The 13,325-nt window shown below is 35.0% G+C and overlaps 1 protein-coding gene across 1 annotated transcript; it reads right to left on the bottom strand.

Moving 5' to 3' along the window:
- On the bottom strand, window positions 1-1,353 carry EAF02_001709 (uncharacterized protein; the record flags this gene model as incomplete). Its single annotated transcript, XM_038897757.1, has 1 exon — window positions 1-1,353. One exon carries the CDS (start codon window positions 1,351-1,353, stop codon window positions 1-3), a length of 1,353 nt encoding a protein of 450 aa, XP_038762732.1.
- Between the last annotated feature and the right edge of the window lie 11,972 nt (window positions 1,354-13,325).

The following is a 13,325-nucleotide window of genomic DNA, read 5'->3' as shown; positions in this document are numbered from 1 at the left end:
TTATTTTCCACCCCTTCCTCTGCCCCTCCCTCTTCCACCGCCTCTGCCACGTCTCCCACCCCTCTTGTTGCCACGTGAATTGCCCTCATCGAACCTTTCGTACAACTTTTCTTCCCCAAACGCACAATCTCCCATCCTCAGGTAGCTGATTATTCCCTGATCGTTGACTGCCAAGATAACATTCCTATATCCATGTCTGATTCTATGATACATTTTATTTGGGCCCTCCATGGTTTTTCCTGGTGGATCCCAGGGTGAGCTTTCGAATAATGACACCACCTCCGGTAATGTAGGTACGAAAGTTTCTCTCGCCTCGACAATGGCTATGCGGAAATCTGGAAGACCTGGATTGGTTTTCGCGAATGTAGGAATACTACTGGGTTTCCATATGTGGAAACAAACACGGAATGGGTGAGATGGAGGTTGTGACGATATATCTGGCACTGGAGAAGGTTTGTAGCGGGGTATTATGGCCATTTGGCGATAGATAGAGTCGTAAGATCTGTATAAGCCTGGCTTGACTAGTGGACCATATGGGGATTGTGTGATGTCTTTGGCGAAAAGATCGTAAAGCCAAGTGAACATACCCTTTGACTCTCCGGGTATGGGTCCTTGCTCAAAGGGTTTGGTGGGAACGTTTGGGTCCCAATCTGGACCTCTCATGACGACATATCCATTTCTTTTCAGATTTGCATAGACATTGTATCTTTCCAAACTGATTTTTCCTCTCTCGCCATCCAGACCAATAAGCATAGCATACGCAGCTTGTAAACTCATTGGTGCACCGTCATCTTCGTTTTCCGATTGTCCCGCTTTCTCGCTTTCCCCATCTTCAACTCCATTGTAAGAAGATTTATTCGGCCACCACAAATCCAAATTTCCCCGCTCAACCAAATACAATGCTTCCTCAGGTAATAACCACAAACTGCTCTTGTGTTTCCCTTCGTTTGCTCTGCCAATTGTTCTGAAATGTGGTCCTCTAGGTCCTTCCACTACCACAACATGATCTGGCTCTAAGCCTTTCCTCCATTCCTCTGCCACTAGTTCATCTCTCTCCAGTTCCTTTCCCACTCCCTCTCCGTAGTAAAAAGCCCTCACATGCGCTTTTGGCAGATGAAATCTTGTATAATCCAATGCATCATGCATTGCCTGCCTCGATGCAGCTAACACACCATCTTGTTGTTGTGTACCGTGAGGTTCGAAATCTTTCTCTCCACGTTTAGGAAGTGAGCCTGTCTTTGAGCTGAGGGATGCAAGAAGTCGGAAATCTTGGGTCTCATCACCTTCTTCGTTATCGTCATTTGGTTGATTGTGAAGGGAATTGATGGGCGCATCTTCATCCATATCTGCCATTCTGTCGAGTGAGGTTTGTTCTTGTTATGGTTTGCTCTTGCAATGGTTCGCTGTTTGAGTAGCTGGTGGGATGGTATAGCTGTGTGTAAATTTTATTTTCAGCCTTGCAGAAAGGCTTAATCGGTTCCGACGAAATCCCGATTGATGGTCCATGTACAGAATCTAGTGACCAACCGGATCCATATGATATTGAAAGACGAGCTTTGCCTGCGGCCCCTCGGTACCGAAAGAATAATTTCGCGTCACTAGCACTCCTCTTATTATTTTTCTATACTATAAACATCTTAAAGTATTAAATATCGAAAAATATTATAAAAGCTATAAAAAAATTGTATCATTAGATAGCTTAACATGGTTTATTAGTGCGTGGCCCATATCAGTGGATAGCCCACTTTCACTTCAATTTATACTTTCAAATTCATATTTCTTAACAATCTTTGAATCAATTGATTAAAGCTATTATAAATCTAATAATCTAGAATCTATTATATCATTTTTATAGGTTCTTATATTATAACCTGTCTTTCCATACTTGCTATAATATCGACTAGAGAATATTTTTATATTAGAATTTCCTTCATTTTGATACCTATCGCATCGAATTTGAATATCAACCTTTTATTGAAATAATATATCTACAGCTTCCTATCTAATAAATATTCCTCCTTAACATAATTGGGTTTTTTTTGCACATCGATATTTACTTAATATTTTATTTGCTTTTCGAAGTATATAAATCTCTACACTTAAAAGTGTATTCTCATATATGTCACGGATCGCACCCAATCGCAGCTGCGATCGCTCACGTGCGCGCTTGCGCACGTGCACGATCACGTGTACATAGCTAGTATATAGGAGCGCTCTACGAGCGCTTTGCTCCCGATTCTGTAGTTGTAGATTCTAAGGATAAATTGTACCTTGCTCTCGTAGTTCTTCTAAGGCAAAGTGTTACATTATCTACAACTCACTATACGATCGCATGGCCATCTGGTGGCCGATCAAATAATACCTTATAACCATAATATCTTTTTGGGTATATCGAGGACGTTCGATATTATTTATAGGAAGAGGGCTGATTCTGAGTAAATCTATTTGACAGAAGACAACAAACCCTTAATATATAGAGTTACAAGTATTGTTATTATGTTCGATCTATTTATCTTAAAGGGATTCTATTGTTCTCCCCCTCTCGCCGGCCGAGTGCCCCCAGCCGACGACAGTCAATCTCAATGGAGCGACGGTTACAGTCCTTATGGTTTTAATATAAATATTGGTAGATGTGGAAAGGGTAAACAGCCTGGAAACGACTCCTTGATCGAGGCATTAACTTTTGAGGATAGCATGTTGATACATACTTTCCTGTCACAGGAAGAACAAGTGCCGACCCTTAAAGACTTTGAGGATTTGTGGAACGAAATCGTAAGATTCAAAGATGAATTGCTATAGTGTAGTTTTAGTATCGTTTATTCATTTTAATCTTTAAGATATTGATAGTAATATTATGCAGATTCCCTTGCGAATTGCGGAGTCCGGACTCCTGATGTTCTAGTCGATTTTATTGAGAGGGTATCTCCTATTATCGGGAAAAGGAAGAACAAGAAAAACCTTTGCTTGCGAAGTCAGTTTTCGCGACGATCCTTTCCGAGTATCGATAGCAGACCTCTCTCAAATTTGGTTGCCTTGCTGAGCGACCTACAAATTCACCGAACACCCCACTCTTGTTTATTTATCACTACAGTAGAGTGTTTGTATATTCTGAAGCCTATTAATCTTTTATTCAAACTCAAAGATGGTGTGAAGTTGAAAGTAAGCCTCTGGCAGTTATTGGTTACCGAGCGACTCGAACTTTACGAAAATTCGCTTATCTCGGAAGCGCAACGGCGATTTTATATAGTAGATCAGATGGAAGGAGAGGTATAAGAATATGTGTTCTTGCTGTATATTTAAGTATTTTGCTTGATAGGATAGTAATTGATCGATTAGCTTGCAGCTATTTACAAGAATCTGGCTGAAGCCGATCATGTATGAACTGAGTATGAATACTGGATTATGCTTAATAATATTCAACAAGGAAACTTTCTAATATGGTATTGTAGGTTTAGATTATTAGCTATACAGGCGGAAATCACTGATCCGATAATTCTCCTCTGCGATCTGGAAAAAAAAATATCCGATTTCCTTTGACAAGCTATTGGCTTCTATATTAATAAATACTATACTATCGAGGACCTGGCTATTAAGCTTATTGAGATCGACGAACTTGAAGTTATGCTTCGAAAACGTAATCGTTATAAAACAACTAAAAAGATACCTCTTAGAAAGCCATCTAGTAATACCGATTCGTCAACTACCCCTAGAAGCACTTTCCGTTTATCGGGTAATTCGAATCCATCTACTTAGTTTCACATCCAATATCCTCCTCGCATTCTTATTGGCTATACAGGAACCTTCAAGCTAAATAACACTCCATCTCTAGAAAACAATTTCAATCGTAGTACTACCGCTCCTGTATCGGGAGTAAATCGCAGTTTCACGCTATGTACAGGTAATGTAAATGTTATGGCCGAGATCCAAGAGATTGGAGAAAACAAAGAGTTCTATGATGTAGAAGAGAATGCCGAGGAGGATGTAAACCAAGAAGTGCAAGCGGAAGCTGTCGAGTCTGTTTGTATTGCCGAAGATCAATGTTTAAATCAATACGTTTAGGTAGAAGTTCCCTCTTAAGTGCGATCCGGGATATGAGATTCCTCGATTTGATAAAACTAATGGGAGGTGATTCTATAAACCTACCATATATACTTTCGAAGAACGGATATTTATACAATACTCAATCTCTTATAGATTCCAAAGCGAATAGCTTCACTTTTATCGATAAGATACTCCTTTCATTATTATTCTCTATGTTCAAATCCTACTTTATACTATTCGAATCACTAATTAAAGTCAAAAGCTATAATGATGTATGAAGTGAAGTTATTACTTATTTCACATTTCTTAATTTCATAATTAATGCTCGATAACAATTTTATTTGTCATTTCTTATTACCGATTTGGATTTATATAATATAATCTTAGATTACAAATGATTGGCAAAGACCCGAATTAAAGTCAATTGTTTTAACCAATACCTCAAATAGCTTCTCGAGCATTTTCCTACTATTTCCTTATCAAAAAATATATTTTTAATTAGAGATAGTCTTCAACAATCCAGAATTAGTTACTTGAGACAGAAAAATGCTGATAATCGGAATACCCGATTAGAAGAGATGTACTACCAACTTGACAATAAACAACCAACTATAGTACCGATTGTACCTGAGATATTTATTACCCCTCCCCAAGAAACTAATATAGTAATCCCAAATGCAATCGAAGCTCAGATTCCAGTCAATCTAAAAAAGAAATCTACTTTCGGTCAAATCTCTATTCAGTCTATTTACAAATCCCTTCCACTTTGTATCTCCAACATATTCGATATCTATGTATTCAAGCCAATTCAATTTCAATTTACCTGTAAGAGAAGTAAGGATTATAAGATCTTTATAGTTATATGTATAGAGATTGATAACATCATTTCGATTTATAAATCTAGTTAAGATAACAATTATCGAATTTCAATTACAATTGTTGCCTTAAATAATTCTAAACCAGAAACTATTGCTGCTTTTAATTGTATCATTACAGACATTGAGATGGAATCTTCGATTTCTGAAGTTTATCAACAATATCATTAAGCATTCTCCAAGTGTGAGTCCGATATTTTATCTCTTTTCCGATTATACAATTACAAGATCATATTTGAAAAAAAAGGTGAAAAAGCTTTCAAATACAGTTTTCTATATAAAATATTGCTTGAATAATTTAAGGTTATTAAAGAATACATTATAAAAAACCTTGTCAAAGGATTTATAGAATCCAGCCAAACACCATTCACAACGCCGATTCTTTTCATAAAAAAGCCGAATAGAAGCTTAAGATTCTATATAAACTTTCAACTACTCAATTCTTTAATACACAAAGATAGGTACCCTTTACCTCTCATTAACAAAACATTTGCATGACTTGTTAATACAAAGATGTATATCAAATTAGATATTCAACAAGCATTTCATTGTATCCGTATAAATCCAGCTTTCAAAGAATACACTACCTTCTGTATTCGATATGGTTTCTATAAATGCAAAGTTTTACCTTTTAAACTAACAAACAGCTCTGTGATTTATTAATAATATATAAACAATATTCTATTTGACTATTTAAATAACTTCTATACTACTTATCTTAATGATATTTTTATATATTCTAAAAACGAAAATGAACACAAGGAATATGTCAAGTACATCCTCGAATGACTTGAGTCCACTGACCTCCAGGCAGACCTCAAGAAGTGTGAATTCAATATCAAATGTACAAAGTATTTAGGTTTTATTATCTTTATAGATAATATATAAATCGATCCAGAAAAGATTAAAGTGATTGTTATTTAAACTTATCCTATTATTATAAAAGGTATCCAATTATTCTTAGGTTTTTATAATTTTTATTGCCGATTCATTAAGGATTATAGTATAATAGCAAAATCTCTTCATAAACTTACAAAAGCAAATATCAAATTCCATTTCAACGAAATCTGTCAAATTACATTTGATATACTTAAAAACAGATTTATCTCCACTCCTCTCCTACAGCATTACGATTATATACTACCCTGTATACTGGAAATCGATGTATCCAATAGCGTAATCGCTAATATACTATTTCAGAAGCACAACAACGAATGATTACCAATTGCCTACTTTTCGAAAACGATAGTCGTCGCCGAGCTGAATTACAAAGTTCATAATAAAGAAATACTTGTGATCATCAAATCCCTAGGTTACTGGAAAGCCGAATTTGTCAGATCCCTGTATCAGATTAAAGTGTATACCGATTATAAAGTGTTCGAGTACTTCATATCAACTAAACAACTGAATACTCGACAAATACACTAAACAGAACTACTCGCCGATTATAACTTTATTATCATATATCGTACTGGAAAGAACAATCCACTCGCAGATATACTTACATACTGTACTGATGAGTTGGATCAATAGAATAGTATTAAGAAGAAGAATCGTTTTTAGTAGCTTATAAAAGATAATCAGGTGGATACAAAGATTATACGCGAATCTCTATGGCAAGATCTGGATGTAATTGCAAATATCAACATACACACAATTACATTGCTTTTCGATATTGTAAATCATATTATTAAAGCAAATAGATCCTATCCAAGTTTAGAAGCTTTGTACATTCAGACTATCAAATCATACAAGCATTTTATACTCGAAAAAGGATTCTTGCTTTATAACAATCGATTTTATGTACCGGATATCGAAAATCTGTAAACCTATTTGATTTGCAAAATTCACAATTCAATCTCTACTATATACCCTGGTATTAAAAAAACCTATACTTTTTTGGCCAATCAATACTATTAGAAGAACATGAATAATATAATCGATTAATATATACGGAATTATTATAAATACAAGCACAGCTTTATATCAAAAGATTGCACTCCCGATTTCCTTTATTTGCTCCCGATTCCTATGTGAGTATGGTAATATATCACCATGGATTACTACAGTTTTAATAAGAATAAATACGGTTATGACAATGTATTCGTTATTATTAACCAATTGATCAAATAAGCTATTTCAATATTCTATCATAAATCAATCGATTCGAGAGATCAGGCCCGCTTGTACCTATACCATGTATATAGATACTATAATACCTTGGAAATTATAATCTTTAATTGTGGTCCTCAATTCATATCCAAATTCTGATAAGAATTCAATAATATCTTAGGAATGCAAATCAAGTTATCTATTGTTCACTACCTACAAACTAATAATTAAACTGAGATTTATAATTAATATCTCCAATAATACTTGTAACCCTTTATAAGCTATTATTAAGATGATTAGTCTGAATTCCTATTAATGATGGATTACACTCAACTCACACTTTCCTATAAATCACTAAGTAATCAAACTCTGTACAAGACCTTGTATAGCTACCTACCCCGCAATCCCTGGGATTGGAAATCCGACCTCACTACACCTATCGACGATTTGAATATAACTAATGCTAGAGAGTATACCAAACACAATAAACTAACACTCGATCAAGCAAAAGAAAATATCTTGTATACACAAGAAAAGATATCTTGATTGACCAATTTGTATCGCTGCTTAGTTGACTTCGATGTGGGAGATTACGTATGGTTTAATATAAAGGACTTTCCGATACAACGATTATCCAAAAAACTGGATTACTTTACTCAAGGGAGATTCAAGATTATTGGTCGAACCGGAAATTCCTTCCGATTGGACTTACCGTCCACTATAAAAGTCCACCTTGTGTTTCCACCTAGCAAGTTCTGTAAAGCGGCAAACGACCCACTTTTCGAACAAATCCTCGAACCACCACCCCCAATAAATATCATCAGTGATACCGAATGGGAAGTGGAGTGTATTCTAGCTATAAAGAAAGTATGCCGATAGCTTAAATACAAAGTATCATAACTGAACGTCGATAACAATCTTATCTGATACCCCACCTCTAACTTAAAAACTGCCCTGCACCATCTCCATGACTTCTATTTACAAAATCCCATTCTACCAAAACCCCCTGCACACTTACCAGAATGAATTCGTTTTTATAAAAATGAAAAGGATAATTACGATTTTACAAATAACAATCAATATATAAATGAAAAAAACAAAAAGAACTTTTTTAATTCATTATTATAACAAAGAAAATCCTAATCGCACAAAAGATTAAAAGCAATTGGATAAAAATGAAATATCAACAAAAAAAGTCTTTTTCCCTATTCAACAGATTTAAACCAAACCAAAAAGAAAGCCCCTATGACTATTAACGGTTATGGTCGGGTGAGGTACGATAGCAAAAACTGGATGGTTTAAATCGAAATACTAGTCGAATCCCCAACTAACAGCGACGATAAGTATACACAGAACAATTACAAGCCGAAAAACAAGACGATCCTTAATTACAGCACACGCAACCACAAAACCGAACTGGCGCTCAGTTGCATTTAACCGCTTGCGAGCTGTTGAAAGCTTTGCTTCTATTTGAATTACAACAAGCTGGTACTGCTACTCCAATTCGTCTTCCCGCACTGCAACCTCCGCTATGCAACGCTCTGCGGCTTCTCGAGTAAGGATAAAAGGAAGTATTTCTTTCGAAACGCAACTCTTTAGCTCCTCTCACATATCAAACTATCTCAAGAGTTAATTTTACTAAAAGCTGGCTAAGTTATAACTTACCTCTACCATATTACTGTACTTAGTAATAGCTAATCGATATTGAAGAAATATCTTGCATATATCCCCATCAGGCAAACGCTCACATTTATACTTGCCAGCCAGATAAAGCAAACAGCGAGATTGACTAGATAATTATCCAGAAAATCAATAGCAAACGCTATCTCCCTTGCCGGAAACACAACTGCATACACAGCCAGCATAAACCCAGCCATCCTCCCAAATGCATTGTTCCCGCTATAATACTATCTTTTTTGGTAATCTCTTGCTTAAAGATTCTTATTTGTTGATATTAACAAAGCTAACACTTCTACAACAAAGCGTATCGAATTTGTGACTAGATTGACTTTGACACAAGGCCTTTAGAATATCTTCCTCAACTATTTTGTCATCATTTTCGAGATCACAAAAATAACGTACCGCTGCGATCAACTTATCAGCAAACTTCTTTTCGTAATCGTTAACACAATCGATTAAGGGATCGTATTCTTCCTCCGAATTCTACCTCGAAAAACAATAAAACAAATACATCCAATAAGCATATCAAAAATCGACCCCACCCTCAAACACATTGCCTTCAGCATCTATAATCACACTTGTTAGACAAACCAACCACAAACCGGAGACACCAAAAGAAAGCCTCACTTACATACATCTTCATCATCCAACCCATCTTCCTCATCATCCTTCTCCTTACCAACAGGATTATTGCCACTCCCACTACAGCTCGACTCCTCTTCTTCCTCAACAGAACGTTTGCTTTGTACAATAGAAAAGGCAGATACTCTCTTCGCCACAAGCTGTAAAAAAGCATATCAGCAAAGCAAACACAAAAGAAAAATAAACAACTCACCACCACACACACATCCTCCCACTACTTCAGCTGTGCTGGTAACAACTTGCTCTTACTGCTGCATTTTCTTAATAATATAAAAGGCATATTGATTATTGATCGAAAAATACAAAGAAAATAAATGACCAGAAAAGATTTAAAAGAGAGAAGGAAATTCAAGCAATCTATATACTTCAAAGACTTCATGCTGTTACTAAGCTACAGAACGGTTTTCTCTGTTTCCCATACGCCTTTTCGTTGCGAAAAAAGCAAAATTTGTGTATATACCTGTTTACCATGCTATACTACAATATAAACAACAACACCTCATTGGGATTGCTGATATATCTATAGATTAGATAATTGTAAAGCTTGAAGACAAGCTTTTTCGAAAGGAGAGTAATATCACAGATCACATTCAATTACAGCTGTGATCACTCATATACACGTTTGTGCACATATACGATCACATGTACATAGCTAGTATATAGGAGTGTTCTACGAGCGCTTTGCTCCCGATTCTGTAGTTGTAGATTCTAAGGATAAATTGTACCCTGCTCTCGCAGTTCTTCTAAGGCAAAGTGTCACAATATACTAATCTCTCTATACCTTTAGCTAAAGCTAATATAGTTTCAAATAAAGGTATAGGAGAGCTTGATTGATAATAAGTTATTCGAGATTTAACTAGTATTGATTAAAAAAACACTTTTATAGAATTGTGAGATATTTGAAAGATCTAAGATTCTGAATTGGGAGGAAAAGGAGTAAATGTATAAATTCGAATATCTAACTTAAAAAACACTACTTCAAGATCGAATGGAATTAATCCTACTTCTCGAAATTCTGATTTTATATTCTAATTTGTAATTGATTGTTGATATGCAGCTTTGAAAGTTATAAAAAATTCAATCTTTAAGATATAATTGATATATACCCTTATAAACCCTTCAATTTGTATATTATACTCTCGTTTTAAAGTATTAAAGTATTCAATATTAAGAGGCTAGATTAAATAACTTGAATGCAATAATTTATTTATTTATTTATTTATAGTGATTAATGTCTTGTAGAGGATCTCCCGAGGGGTATGAAAGATGTGGCTAGATTTAGAGTTATAAATACAGAAAGGCGCTGATGTGTATGCTAGTAAAACCTTACAGGGTAAATCCAATTCCTTTTATATATTCTAAATAAGTTAGTGTAATTATTGCAAATAGAACTGTTTTGATTGGCCCTATATTCCTAACGCTTTCTTTTGCTTATGGAGAGGAGCGTTCTGATTGTATAATTACTTCTGTCATAGAACTATGTTTTATGGATAGGAGCGGTGTGTACAGGTGTGTTGCTTCAAAGAAGCGGGTGTATGTATGATAGTATTCTAGAGGAGTGGAGGATTTGGCTATTGGGCTATTCGAGAGGAGCAATTGGAATGATGGTTCCGCTGAGTAGCGGAATGGCGTATAGGTGTAGTGGTGGCGGCTGGAGGGGGGATTAGTTCTCCCTTAGTATTCGATCGATCGCTTTTGCGGCCTATAATAGAAAAGCTCTATTAGGGTTAGCGGTAGATTGTTGGAGCTCAGTGGAGCTGTGTCAGGAGGTCTATATTAAGGTGGCCTATGAGGCGGTATATAGGGTGGATCTATGCGGATCAGATCGCTATAGTCATAAGTCGTAGAACAGTAGGAGAGTGACCCGATCACTCTACCACTGAATCAGCCAGGCTCCTTGCGGAGGACAATGGTCTTTTTGTCAAGGGTTGAATGCAATAATAAATATATACATTTAATATTATTCTCCTTATAATAATTCTGGAATGGTATTGATTCATAGCTTTCATACCCATCCAGCATTAGCATTCTGTATTTACCCTTAATTCGATTTCTTGTATATTTATTAAAGTGTTTTAATCATTCTAATCCTATCTCATTATTCGTTCACCTATTGCTTGTAGGTTTAATAGCCCAATCTGCAGGAAGATTGGTTTCTGTATACCAATTAAAAAAATGCACCTATTCTTAAACTATCAGAAATGGAGGTATAGTATCCCTCTCACTATTACTGTATATAATCGCTATAGCCCATTCTCGATTACCTGATTATATAGCTTTATTTCTGCTGTATCTCTTAGTATTAATAACAATTATATTAGTATTTATTATTTCTATTATAAAGTCTGTTTCATTAAAGTTCTATAAATCACAATCGAGAATATCATATTTCACTCGCATATTCGATATAAATCGGAATTAGTTTTCAATAAGTATAGGATCTTTACAAAAAGCTTTTTGAAAGTTATAAATATATTTAAAACATGTTTTTAGCTTTATATAATATTTAATAAATCGATAAGCCTAGAGCTTTCCAACTTTTTTTATACTTCGAGATTCAAGAATATAATTTGCTATATCTTCTATTCCCTTTTATTTAAATACAAAACCTTTTAAATCCATATCAATTATATACTGAATAATGATTTCCTCTTTTAGTTTCAAGAGATTTTGAGATTTAGATTGAATTTCTATATAAGGAGATATATTGTCAATTCTATGTTGTAGTGTTGATTGTGGGATATTATATAGTATTGCAGTCTTTCGAGTATTTAGCTTCTTATTTTTCTGAATAGTTGTGATAACGAGTAATATACAGGCTTCTTTATTATTCGAATTTATTATGAATTGTTGATAAAACGCGTGTTGAAATGAGGGAGTCGAATTGAGGTGAAAGTGGGCTATCTACTGATATGGGCCACGCACTGATAAACCATGTTATACAGTTGAATTTATTATTCTAATATCGATTTCTATTTTAAGAACTTTTTATAAGAAGGATATTATTACTCAAATTTTCTAAAGATCTAATGTATAAATTTTTGAAATATTTTTCTTATTATATATATACTACTAGAAAACAAGGCCTCTTTATTATATAAGAGATTAGATAATTAGAACTATAGTCTATAAATATTATATTACTAATTATCGACTCTATTAATGTCACGGCGCCAACTACATGATCTGTAGTTGCCTTCGTGCCTCAGGCACAGAATACTAGCGCGCCCTACTTCCTATAAGTAGGGCTTCACTCTTTCATAGCTCTTCTACCCTTATGGTACAATATAAGTCTTTACCCGTACCATGACAATTAATATTAAATATTCGAGAATATATAAAGTAGACGAATTGATATTTTTGATTAATAATAACTAAAGTAATTGAAATAGTAAGAATAATAAGAGTAGCAAGAGTAGCAAGAGTAGCAAGAGTAGTAAAACGACTCTAAGAATTTGCTTTTCACAAGTGGCTAGAGAGAGAAAATTTGAAACAAGATTAAGCGTAGAAAAGCTCTGTCATGTGATTATATTAGTTTAATTATTTAAATCATGTCAGAACTTACATCAACATAGGAGGGGATCTGGCCGAGTGGTTAAGGCGTTGTGTTTAGGTACTTCGAAAGAAGATCATAATCCGAATCCGCAATTCGAAAGAGCGTGGTAAGTTCACATTACCTTATCCTCTTCAGATCATTATACTAACAACTATTAAAAGGGTTCGAATCCCACGGTCCTCAAAATCTTTTTTGCATTTAATTGCATTGAGAAATGGTCGAACAACGGTCAGTCGAAAATTTTGATGATTCAATTTGGTGGACACGGTGGGGATGGGTTTAGCGTTCTACTCCGTAGAAACCAGAAGGAAACGAAACCCCCCCTTTAAAATGATGAAAGCCTAAGGGATTCTCCCCCTCGCTCTTTCGAAATGCGGGAATGAACCTTCGCCCTCGAGAAAAATTAACATCTCACTCAA

This window comes from Botrytis sinoallii (assembly GCF_014898435.1).
Source record: "Botrytis sinoallii strain Bc 23 chromosome Unknown BSIN_002, whole genome shotgun sequence".
NCBI classification, from domain to species: Eukaryota; Fungi; Ascomycota; class Leotiomycetes; order Helotiales; family Sclerotiniaceae; genus Botrytis; species Botrytis sinoallii.
Note: the sequence above shows the minus strand (reverse complement) of the source record. Positions and strands in the feature narration are given on the sequence as shown.